This window comes from Poecilia mexicana, unplaced genomic scaffold (genome assembly GCF_051168715.1).
Source record: "Poecilia mexicana isolate PSO_F unplaced genomic scaffold, ASM5116871v1 scaffold_4, whole genome shotgun sequence".
In the NCBI taxonomy this organism is placed as follows: domain Eukaryota; kingdom Metazoa; phylum Chordata; class Actinopteri; order Cyprinodontiformes; family Poeciliidae; genus Poecilia; species Poecilia mexicana.
The window spans coordinates 2,400,714-2,413,133 of record NW_028263373.1 but is presented as its reverse complement, the minus strand read 5'-3'; the positions used below and the strand labels follow the sequence as shown (position 1 = coordinate 2,413,133).

The following is a 12,420-nucleotide window of genomic DNA, read 5'->3' as shown; positions in this document are numbered from 1 at the left end:
TCAGATACATAAATAAAAACCCTGCAGAGAAAAACAAAGCAGGTTCACTAACAGGCAGGTTGCATTGTGGGAAATGTAGGATGTCAGGGAATCTCATCTGTATCAATCAACTCCAAACCTTTGTTCTGTCACAATTATCGATTTATTTCATTTTTATTATCATGCTCCAACCTTTGTGAGGACTGACCCCCGCCTCCTCTCACACACAGCCAGCAGCGTCACCTTCCCATTCATACCTGGTGACGTCACGCCCACATCGACACGCCCACCACCAGGTGTCAAAGCCGCTGCTCCTGTCATATCAATAATTACTCATTTCATTCATATTGCTCTTATAGAGCCTCAGTGAAACATGTTTATTAACTCTTTGGTGCAAAAAACTGAAAATCGATTTATTTACTGCATGTCTATGTCTGTTCAGGCTGACGGCACTGAAAGCTGCAATTTAAACCAGACAATCAGATGACTGATTAACCGCGATAATAACTCAGAAATTAGGATGTATTTTTATTTCTTTCCCATTTATGGAAAGTTTCTGTTTATATCAGGTTTGTGGTGCCTTTCTATGCTAAAGAAAAAGAGATAAAATGTCATATTTCACAACGAGATAAACCTTTACATAATCTTATATTAAAACAGGAAGTACGGCGGCCCGTAAGAAAGACTGACACTGTCATGGCGCATGAACTGATCAGTAGATTATTGCGAGGGAACGCAAAAGAAAAATAATTTTTCCCATGTTCCCTGGAGGCTCCGTATGAAACAGCTGCAAAAAAATTATTTTCAGAAAAGATTTTTATTCTGGATCTAAAGAGACAAATTAAGGTAAAAAGGAGAAACGATTAAAATACTGTTTTTAGGTAAATTAAATAGATTCTCATCAGTTTGTGCTCTAATAAAGGTCCATCAGTGCAGTTAGAACCGGGTCAGGACCGGGTCAGGGAGCGGAGCGTCGCCCCGGCTCAGACCGCCTTCTCGGAGCTCGCGGTGCTCTGGCCGGCGCCGGTGTTGGTTCCGGTCGGCACGCTGTACTTGGTGAGGACGGACTTGAACTGCTGCAGCGTGGCGTCGGTCCGGACCCCGGTCGGGTCGAAGTGGGTCCGGCTCACCCTGAAGCCGGCCTCCGTCAGGTACTGCAGGAACTTGTTCAACCTGTGAAGGCAGAGCAGCAGAACCGTCAGATGGGCGGGACCGGGTCGGGTTCTGAAACGAGCCGGCTGGGTTTTCAATGGGGTGAACAGCAGCAGCGTCCCGTCGGCCCGGCGCCGGACTCACTTGGGCATGTTCATGCGGCGGATGCTGTGCCGGTGGATGCTGTAGTAGAAGGCAGGATGATCCAGAGACGCGTCCGGCTTCAGCTTCTTCACAACGTTCCCACAATCCTCCCCGCTTTTCCTTTTCCCTGCAGGAACACAAACATGCTGCCACTCATTTACATCTACATTACCATTATTAGAAGATTATTATCTTACCGTTACATAACTCAGATTATGAGGGATTTATAGTTGCACATTGGCAAAGACTTGATCATTATTCTGTCATTATTATTATTGTTTTTCTTATTTTGGGTCTGTAGATTTTCTTGTCTTTTTTATTATAGTTTGTAATTTTATTCATGTAATATAATTTGTTGGTTCTTTAACACAGCATATTGAACAGGCATAAGAATATCTGAACATGGTTTTATTACAAATTTCTGATAATTATTGTAAGTAATATCTCATTAAATTGAGAAAAGATGTTGGATTAAATTTCAAACAGAAGAGAAACGCTGAGCTAATTATTTGTTCTGGTTATTTTCCTCCTGTCCTGATTGTTTTAAAAACCTGTTGAAATAAATAAAATGAAATAAGTATCATTTACATGAATTTAACATGACAATACATGATTACAAATCGGTAAAATAAAACTTAAGTGAAATCTAAGTATTAAACTGCTGTAGGACTGAACCTGTTAAACTTAAACAGGCTTAAGAATCACTGCATGGATGAAACGGCTTGTTACCAACAAACTTAACTAAAGACGACTAGTTAACTAAAGACGACTAGTTAACTAAAGACGACTAGAGTCAACTAAAGACGACTAGAGTTAACTAAAGATGACTAGAGTTAACTAAAGACGACTAGAGTCAACTAAAGACGACTAGTTAACTAAAGACGACTAGAGTCAACTAAAGACGACTAGTTAACTAAAGACGACTAGTTAACTAAAGACGACTAGTCAACTAAAGATGACTAGAGTTAACTAAAGACGACTAGAGTCAACTAAAGATGACTAGTTAACTAAAGACGACTAGAGTTAACTAAAGACGACTAGTTAACTAAAGACGACTAGAGTCAACTAAAGACAACTAGAGTCAACTAAAGACGACTAGTTAACTAAAGACGACTAGAGTCAACTAAAGACAACTAGAGTCAACTAAAGACGACTAGTTAACTAAAGACGACTAGAGTCAACTAAAGACAACTAGAGTCAACTAAAGACGACTAGTTAAGTAAAGACGACTAGTTAACTAAAGACGACTAGAGTCAACTAAAGACGACTAGAGTCAACCAAAGACGACTAGAGTCAACTAAAGATGACTAGTTAACTAAAGACGACTAGAGTTAACTAAAGACGACTAGAGTTAACCAAAGACGACTAGAGTCAACTAAAGATGACTAGTTAACTAAAGACGACTAGTTAACTAAAGACAACTAGAGTCAACTAAAGACGACTAGAGTCAACTAAAGACGACTAGAGTTAACCAAAGACGACTAGAGTCAACTAAAGACGACTAGAGTCAACTAAAGACGACTAGAGTTAACCAAAGACGACTAGAGTCAACTAAAGACGACTAGAGTTAACTAAAGACGACTAGAGTTAACCAAAGACGACTAGAGTCAACTAAAGATGACTAGTTAACTAAAGACGACTAGAGTCAACTAAAGACGACTAGAGTCAACCAAAGACGACTAGAGTCAACTAAAGATGACTAGTTAACTAAAGACGACTAGAGTCAACTAAAGACGACTAGAGTTAACCAAAGACAACTACAGTCAACTAAAGACGACTAGTTAACTAAAGACGACTAGTTAACTAAAGACGACTAGAGTCAACTAAAGACGACTAGAGTCAACCAAAGACGACTAGAGTCAACTAAAGATGACTAGTTAACTAAAGACGACTAGTTAACTAAAGACGACTAGAGTCAACTAAAGACGACTAGAGTCAACTAAAGAAATGTGCAGCTGGAAAACAGCTGATATCTCAGCTAAGATCAAAGCGGAATGTAAAAATAGATTCTAAATGAAAAGATGAGAAACTTTCCAGATGAAAGCGTTCTAAGTGTTGGAGGTCTGCAGATGTTCAGAGGAAACCTGAGCGATCGGTTCAGTCGAGTCATGAAATGTTGAAGCTTTTTCTGCAGGAAGAGACACATTGACTCCAGTCAGAGAACAATGCTGGATTGTGAGAAGGAGTCAGATTGTTTCAAGTTGTTTCATTTGCAGAAAACCAAAGTTCAGCTCAGCAGATTCACAGAAACCGAATCGCCTCGTTTGAAGTTGCTGCTGCAGATTTGGCTAAACTTTAATGTCCAACATGAAGCAAAAGAGAAACACTGAGGCGGTTTTCACCTCAGTGGCGATGAGACGGACAGAAACGATGAACAAAGGAGCACAAGCTTTTACTTTATCCAGTTTTTTATGATCGAGCATTTAAATATAAAGATTTCCTCTTATATTAAAACAAGATTCTTAGTTTTGTACATAATGTTTGAGTTCTTAAAAACTGCAAAGGAAAAACTTTAACATCTTATAAACCTGATGTTCTGTTGAACCACAGCAGTTTTTCATTTTTATCTGTTTTCTTGTTGGCAAAATTGTTTTACATTTTTATTTGATGCACAAAACATACTGTGGGATTTTATACATAAATATTTTGTATTCTGGTGACTGTTTATAAAGGAAACAAATCTCTACATATTTGGCCAAATAAAAAGCAGAAAATGTGGAAAATTTTGTTAGAACTATTTTTAAAAAGTGATTTTTTTGGGGAAATAAAACCCATCCTGACTGTAGAGGTATTTTAAACAGAAGGTCAATCCTGTACAGATATTCAATGTTGTTTCTTATTCACAGTTATGTGTTAGAAATATTATTTACATGATTATTATTATTATTCACTGAATTTAAGATGGTTGTCCAAACTAAAAAAATAAAAACTGAACGATTAATGTTCAGCAGTCTGAGTTATGATTGCAGAAGTTTCACTGAGTCAGCACGCATCATGCAGAGTTTTGGTAAAAACCCTGAAACTTTTAGTTTGCAGGAAAACATTTAGCTGTAAATTCTCCAACACTGCCCTCTACAGGACAAACAGAACCACTGCGGTTTAGGTTACAGCTGCTGCTTCCTGTGCAGACGGAGTTAAAAGCAGAGAAACTGACCGGCCTGATCAGCTGGACCTCCATCCTCTCCGCTCTGCAGCGTCTTGATGACGACTCCACACTCCACTGCAGCACAAACACAACATTCAGCGTTTTATGCTGCAGGTGCAGCAGGCGGCGTCGGAGCTGAGGCGGTTACCCTGGTTACTGAGCGCTGACGACCCGTGCACCAGCGACTTGAGCGTGGTGCACTCGGACTCGCAGATGAGCGTTTTGACGAGCGGCTGGATGTCGTCCATGCTGTGCTGCACGGCGGCAGACAGCATCCTCCTCAGGAAGCCGGTGTTGAACAGAGGGCCGGCCCTGCAAACACAGCCGGGTTATACTTAGAAAGAAACTCTCAGTTTTAATTTATGGTCCCTGATTTTTACCACAGAGGTCCCAGCTGCACCGCCGTCTTTCCAGGCAGACTTCCATGACAGTTACAGGGAACGGTGTCTGAAGAAAAGGAGTTGAAACAGAATTTATCCTGCAGGTCAAAGTTAGTTTCCTCCTAATGCAGCAAAAATTGTCTGGGAAAAGCAAACCTTACTGGTTTCTACACAACGTAAAAGATTACATTAACATCATCTAATATCATTTATTCTAAGCTAAATCCAGCTAAATGAGTCTAAGCTAATTACACCAAGCTATGCTAAAATAAAATAAATGAGACGCCACATGACAATGTGCCATTAAAGTTTCACTAAAACAAAACCAACATATTCCAAGAAGTTGGGTTAAGATGAAGCAAAATTAGAAACAAAAAACTTTAAGCTAAGCTTAAAAAAAGCTAAGCTACACAAACACTGAAGTTAAAGTGAATCTAACTTAAACGATGCTATGGTAATGCTAATCACTGAGCTAAGTTATGATCCTCTAGCCCAGTGTTTCTCCACCTGGTCCCCCCCCCTGCTCTGCATGTTCTAGATGAGCCTCTGTTCCAGAACAGCTGATCCAAATGACTGCAGGACCATCAGGAGCTGCAGATCCTGTTAATCACCCAGAGACACAATCCAGGTGGCAGAAGGGAAACAGCTGAAACATGGAGGAGGTCTGAGGAGCAGGGTGGAGAAACTCTGCTCCAGATGCTAATAAAAGAAACTAAACAAAAAATCAAACTAATCAAAGGAATCAAGTCAATAATATAAGCTAAAATGAATTAAGCTAAGTTTCCCTTAAAGATGGACCACGTTAAAACAAGCTAGCAGGCACAGCTTGTGATCTGATTGTAAACTGATCCCTGTTAGAGAAAAACGGGGTCAAATGTTTGTGCCACTAAATCAGGGAGTCAAACTCCAGCCCTCCGCTGTCCTGCAGTTTCTAGATGAGCCACAGGTAGAAAACACTGGAATGAAACGGCTTCATTTCCTCCTCCTGGTGCAGATCATTTCTCCACAGCCTTAATGACCTCATTATTCTCTTCAGGTGGTGCAGCAGAGGCTCATCTAAAAGCTGCAGGGCAGCGGCCCCCCAGGACTGGAGTTTGACACCTGTGCACTAAATAAATGAGAAAATGTGTATTTTGCACACAGTGTGACTGATGTGTCATTTCTGCATTAGCATAGATCTGTCAGCTTAGATTCTAAGATAAGATAGATTAGAACAAGCTAACATAATCTAAGACAATCTGAGTAAATTTAGCTGAACTGAATAAGTAGAACTAACTTATACTAAGCAAGCTTAACAAAAACTAAATATATTTCACTAACAGCAGGTTATGAGGAAAAATGTATTTTACACATATAAATATCAATTTAACAACATTTTTCCAACAGCAGCTACAGCTGAACGATGCTCGTTTTCTGCACAATTACATCCAACTGCTTTTTGACTGAACTGAGATAAAACAATAATTTTCTATTTGGAGCAAAAGGTGAAGCGTCAGAGTTTCATTTATCTGATTTAAGGTGTGCAGCAGCGAGTCGTTGACAGTTTGAACGCAGCTCACCGTCCACCATGTTGCCCAGTTTCAGGAACACTCTCTCCTCGCACCACTGGCAGTGGACCAGTTTGCGGAGCTTCTTGGCCGACTCGTCTGCTTGAGTCGGGCCCCTGAGGACCCTCACCACCACCAGCACAAAGTGCTCCACAGCCACGGCCAGCAGAACCTCGATGCCTTTGTTACAGCGCGCCGCCGCCCTGCAGGACGTCACAGGAACAACTCACTGAACGGCTTGAAGTCTTCATTAAAAACAACAACAGTCCATTTAAATGATGGTCAGATTCATCACACTGCAGCGCTGTCATTAATCACTATGCCTAATTTTGTAAACTGGAAATATAAATTTGCAGGCAGCGGTGTTGGACCTTCCTGCCGCACTCCGACCAATTAAAATCCAATTATCTGATTTCACAGCAGAAAACAGGTAAAGACTCCCAGAACAGCAGCAAAGGGAAACTTACTGCACGACTCAAGCAAGCAGAAGGAAACGTGTTCAGGAGCCACTCAGAGAAGATACATCATCCTGCCGCCCCTTTCTGATGCCACCCCGGGTCACTGCCCATACAGCCCATATCAAAAACCGCCTAAATGCTTTATTGACTCAAACATGTCTAAAGATTCTCGGTTTTCCAGGTTTTTATATTCAGAAAGGTTTAAAGGAAGCCATTTTGGTTTAAACGTTAAATTAGAAACTCTCCACTTATTTCCTGTGGAACTTGAGCGATGAGGCGAAAGTCGCTTGTCCTCATCCAGACGAGCGACTGGCGAAATTCATTATGTGAATTTGTGACCGAGTACACTTAGACATGAACATGTGGGCGAGAAACAACGCAACACCAGGAAGATTAAAAATGTTAAACTGTTGTTGCTGTCTGCTGCCATGGAAACCTCATCTTTCGCTGTTTGTTGCTCCCCGCGTGTCGATGCATAACGGCTGCTGTGAACTCTGAGAGGCTTTTAGGTCAGCACAGGTAGTTGGATTGATCTGCGTTGAGCGTTAGGCCTGTTAGCGTTAGCAGGGCGGCCTACCTGGCTACCGTGGCGACCACCATGCGGGCTGCCAGCTCTTTGTAGTACTCGGTGCGTACGATGTGGCAGCCGTAGTGGCGCAGCGTGACGTTGGGCGACTTGGCGTAGAGCGAGCCCGTGTCCGTGGACGTCACAGAGATGATGCCGAGGTTCCGGACGTTTCTGAAGGCAGCATCCAGGTAGTTCACGGCCGTGCCAAAAGGATCCAGGTGGCTGGAAGGTTAAAGGTCAGAGCATTTTACGACTGACATCAGACACTTCAGGATGGGTTTAAAGGTCAACCTACATGTAGTCAAACGGCCGCAGATGCATGATGACATTAGCGTCCATCTTGGCGACCTCCACTGTGGCGACGGGGGCCGTCTCCGGCTCGCAGCCGGCCCTGTCGGGGCCCCGCGGCCCTCGGGAGCCGCCGTCGGCCCGGATGTTGTTCAGCTGGCAGTTCTCTCTGATCATTTTGACGCAGGTGTCGCTGATGTCTGTTATGGTCACTCTGACGGTGCTACGCAGGTGTTTGGCCCACTGGAGGCCCATGATGCCTGAGGAGCAGCAGAACCCACTCAGTTACTCCTCCGTACTCCGACCCAAAGGTCATTTACTCCAGAACCTCGTTCCACTGAGCAGCACAGAGCCGGACACCGGCCTGTTTTACAGTGGGGTGTATTAAAGGGGCCGTAGCTTTTGTTTTTCAGGCCCTTTAGCAACCATGTTTCCTTCAGTTTTTATAAAAATGCTATTTGACTTAAAAGAATTTTGACTTCCTGTTTTAATGTCTTGGAATTGGGCCTCTGTCTCTTTAAGAAGCTCCTGCTCTTTCTGAAACTCTGCCTTCAGAAAGTCATCATAAGGTTTTCCTCTCCACTGTCGCTGCATGCATGCGCCGTAGGACGGCTTGTTGGCGCCCCCTGCTGGTCCCGGAGGAGTGAATGCTGCCAGGTAACGACTCGATGCTCTGCCGAGTTTCCATAGAAACTTTTTGAACTAATTTGAATAATAAACTGACGTTAATGCACTGATGTGTGATTGGATTGAAATGAGGGTTTTTGTAAAGTGCCTCCAGACATTTGTTGTGAAACGGCGCTGTAGAAATAAATGAAATAGAGCTGAACAGTCTGACCTGAAAACTCTCCAAAGTGGCTGAATTAAATAAGTTCTGGAAAACAGAAAGAGTCACCGTTCCTCCAAAGTAAAAGACTTATTCCCAGTTATCACAAACAGCTGATGCTGCCAGTTTTCAGGTACTTTTTCCATCTAAGCTCAGTTTGGTTTGGATGATCCATTTTCCTTTAATGAATAAAATAATCATTTGAAAACAGTTTTTGATTTACTCTGATCATCAAACCAAAAACAGAGGACCTCTTCCTCACAGCACTGACCCTAATGATTGATTCTTCACATGAAGACAGTTTGCTGGACGTCAGGCTGTGGCCTGCAGGCGCCCCCTACTGGTCCACAAGGTACTGCATGTATTTGTTGTGTTTAAAAATAATAATGGATAAGTGGCTTAAGACCGGCTCACTCAAAGGAAAAGCTGAAGATATCAGTGGAAGGAAAAACAGCAGGAATGCTTAGATGAAGAGAGGATTCATGTCTGCAGGACAAATCTTCAGTTTCTCAGAACAAAGGCAGGTCTATCCTACCCATCAATGAGGGTTAAGTAACTAGTAGCTTCATTTCCTGTTGTATAAGTAAAGATGTTGTCATTGTGGGACATTTTTAAGTTCGGTGGTGTGAGAGTTTGTTAAAAGTGTTAACTGCTGGTCTCTGTCCAGATCAGCGTTTTTCTGTTTCATCTCGTCTCACCTGTGGCTCCAAAAGCATCCAGACACTCCAGCGGGTTCCTCTCCTCGGCCAGAACCGCGAGCGAACAGAACACCAGCTGCCTGCAACACAAACACGCAGCTTCAGCTTCAGCCGATGCTTTTCACTCAGAAACAGACGCGGCGTCACCCGTCTCCACCTGTTGGTCTTCATCTTCCGGTTGAAGTACGTGTCGCTCTTCATCGGGGTGCTGTGGTTCGGCAGCAGCTGGACGTTGGTCCCCAGCTCCTTCAGGATCTCGTAGGCCTGACCCGAAGGCGCTGCGGATGAGAAACGGGATCGTGAGCGGAGCGTCCGCCTCCGTCAGGCTCGCTGTGACGGCGGCGCTCACCGGGCTCGTCCATCTGAGCGTCTGAGCCGCCAGGGTAGCTGGCCTCCGTCTCTCCCTTGTTGAAGTGGCGCTTCAGGTGGCTGATCATGTCCGTCTTCCGGGCGATGGTGACCGAACACACCACGCAGTGGAAGTGGGCCATGTGTCGACCCGACACCTGGAGGACGGACAGAACCCAGTCCGCTTCAGGAACTTCTCAAAGTTTGGTGGCATTTTTCTATTGAAGTTGTGTTTTAGATCGCTGTGTCATCAGCGTACAGAATGACGTTTCTGTTTGCTGGGCAGGTTTTTATGTGACCTTCAATCTGCTGATATCTTTCATTCTGGATCCAGTTTGTTTAGGTCAAATGTTCCTAAACAAACTGGATCAGAACTTCCTGCAACACTTTGCTCTGAAGGCCGAAGAACCTGGAGAGCTGAACTGTAAATATTTTGTTTAATTGGATGTTTATTCAATAATTTAGCAGCAATTGACTGTAAGTGTTGCTTATTTTGATTATTAAAATCAAACTGATTAATACACACCCTGCAATTAACATGATTAGAAATGAAAATGGCGTCCCAGCGCCAGTTTAAATGGTTCTACCGTCCATGCTGACGACGAGTGGAGGGAAACGCCTCACCTGATCTCCGCTCAGGCTGGGTTTGGGGTTCCTGCAGGCCAGGTGGCAGATGCACATCCTGCTTCCTGCAGGGAGACGGAGGTCAAAGGTCAGCATCAGGCTGACGCTGCCGGGCTGCGTCTCTCTGCTGTCCTACCTTTGAACTCCACATAGACCTTCCAGTGGAGGTTCTGCAGGTGCCGGCGCAGCTTGTGGCTGTAGCACGCTTTAAACTTCTCCTCCGGACACAGAGGGCAGGACTTCCGGCCCGCTGGAGGACAGACACGGACAAACCATCCGGATTCAGCTGGAAAAATTATTCTTCATCCGCATTTTATAAAATATGTTTAGATTTGAGGAATTTAGCATTTTTTCAGGTTTCCATCATGTCAGAAAGTTTTTCCCTCATCAGAAACAAGCATGTTTCAGAAATCCTTTGATCTCCATGGCAACCATTCAGCTGTGGTAAACACCTGGGTGGACCTAGCCCCGCCTTCGAGGCAAAGCTCCTCCCCCACTCAGCTCCTTCAGACTAGCCAGCAGCAATTAGCAAACAGCTGCTGGAACTGCTGAGCTCATTATAAGAGACAGAGGCCCAGTTTCAAGGTGTTAAATCAGGAAGTAACATTTCTTTTAAGCCATTTTTGATATATATAGCGTTTTCATAAAAACTGAAGGTAACATAGTGACTTGACTTGCCGAGTGCCTGGAAAACACATAACGCTGCCCCTTTAATTCTTGAGTTAGAGCCTGAATGTGATTATTTCAGCATCATTTTCTCTATTAAACTTTAAATTTAACCCCTTTTATGATTCTTATGTAATTTTAGTCAACTTCTAATAATAATTTTATCCACATCCACATGTTTTTTTCCTCCATAGAGAATAAAAAGAAGAAGAAAGGCAGAGAAATTCCTGAGGATCTGAACTCACCACCATTAAGGTCCACCAGCATCTCCAGTCCTTCCAGTTTGGTCTGGATGGAGATGTGTCTGTCTGCAGGCAGGAGGAAACCCCAACACTCCGTTATGTCCTGCGTCTGCAGCGCTCCCAGCCAGTCGGTGACACCAGATGGTTGGCTGACTTACCAGGGGTCGTGGTTGAAGGCTTGGAGTCGCCGTCAGCCGCAGCGTCGCTCCGCCCTGCAGCGGGGGCCGAGCCGGCAGAGTCTTCCTCTCCGGTGTCTTCATCACCTTTACATCCAGACGGGAGAAATTAAAATAAAAAATTAATAAAACAGAAATACCAGGTCATCATATTTTAAAAATAAAATCTGAATGAGAATGAGTTTTTGTGCGTAAATTGGAAAAGGTGCGCACTTTTCAGCGCAGCGGCTCTGCGGTCCTGCAGCGCAGCTCCGTGGTGAGACCGCCTCGCATTAAATAATAATAATAATAATAATAATAATAATATTGATTTGATCCTGGGGAAAGCGCTTCACTGACGCCTGCAGCTGCAGATCCGCTGCTGGCCGTCCGGCTCTGCGCCTCCAGCCTCCGTCCCTCCTGTTGTTGACTGTTTAGGCCCAGTGGCGGAGCTCCGCGCTGAGGCCCTCGTCCCGCTGCGCACTTAAAAACTCAGATTCCTCCTAAATTCACCGCGCAGCAAAAACAGCGTCTAAAGCATTCATTTAAAGCGCGCCTTTTCTCCGCAAAATGAGCGCACAAAAGGTAAAATGGCGCAGTTTTACTGACGTTTGATGCCTCTGTCCTCCTGGTGCTGCTGAGAAGCGACCGCCTCTTTCAGCTCCGCCATTTCCAGCTGCAGCAGCAACCAGGAAGTGCTCTGACGTACGGAGTTACGTACGTAAACTGCGTAACTCCGAAGCGGAGTCCGCAGAAGAACACAAATAAAGACATTGTGCCTCAAACTTACTTCCTAAATCAGTAAAGTAAATATGATCATAGCCGAAATTATAGTATAGATACTATCTTGAAATTATATGGCAATTAACTTTATCAGGTAAGGCTTTATTTTAAAAAAGAGGCGTTTTATTATTCAATCGGAGCATCAACGGCGCGGGCTTCTAAAGTGACCGTTAGTTAACACGTAATCTTAAGGCGCCAAATTCAATTCAAAATTCCAGACAATTTATGAGACTTACCACTAAGATATAAGAACACAGACATGAGAACAGCTCTATGGAACATTCGGCTTCATTAAATTAAATGTCAGCCCAAATAAGAAAGGAGAAAAACAAGCAGGAAGAACCGGCAGAAAGCTACATTTACACTCGACGTGATGACGTAAGACGCACAACCCCAGCAAAAGAAACAGCATTCACT

The 12,420-nt window shown here is 43.7% G+C and overlaps 1 protein-coding gene across 2 annotated transcripts; it reads right to left on the bottom strand.

The window, feature by feature from the left end:
* Positions 1 to 777: 777 nt before the first annotated feature.
* trmt1l (tRNA methyltransferase 1-like) lies at positions 778 to 11,933 on the bottom strand. Of its 2 annotated transcripts, none has more exons than XM_014997736.2 (16): positions 11,830 to 11,933; positions 11,224 to 11,328; positions 11,069 to 11,131; positions 10,294 to 10,407; positions 10,158 to 10,222; positions 9,535 to 9,691; positions 9,343 to 9,463; positions 9,186 to 9,265; positions 7,669 to 7,921; positions 7,383 to 7,595; positions 6,360 to 6,550; positions 4,801 to 4,867; positions 4,569 to 4,732; positions 4,430 to 4,495; positions 1,276 to 1,402; positions 778 to 1,152 (listed from the first exon to the last, which is right to left on the bottom strand). In XM_014997736.2, the coding sequence occupies exons 1-16, from the start codon at positions 11,888 to 11,890 to the stop codon at positions 963 to 965; spliced, it is 2,037 nt and encodes a 678-aa protein (XP_014853222.1). In that variant the 5' UTR covers positions 11,891 to 11,933; the 3' UTR covers positions 778 to 962. The 2 variants fall into 2 exon arrangements, with proteins under 2 accessions (XP_014853222.1, XP_087860850.1); XM_088004724.1 differs by lacking the exon at positions 11,830 to 11,933 and adding an exon at positions 11,581 to 11,802.
* Positions 11,934 to 12,420: the final 487 nt, after the last annotated feature.

Bases quoted from the DNA above. Each gene is read 5' to 3' on its own strand.
- trmt1l (XM_014997736.2), bottom strand. From the start codon at position 11,890: ATGGCGGAGCTGAAAGAGGCGGTCGCTTCTCAGCAGCACCAGGAGGAC. The intron at 9,692-10,157 runs GTGAGGCGTTTC...TCCGTCCTCCAG, and splicing joins CCAGCCTGAGCGGAGATCAG to GTGTCGGGTCGACACATGGC. The intron at 4,868-6,359 runs GTGAGCTGCGTT...CCTTTTCTTCAG, and splicing joins ACTGGGCAACATGGTGGACG to ACACCGTTCCCTGTAACTGT.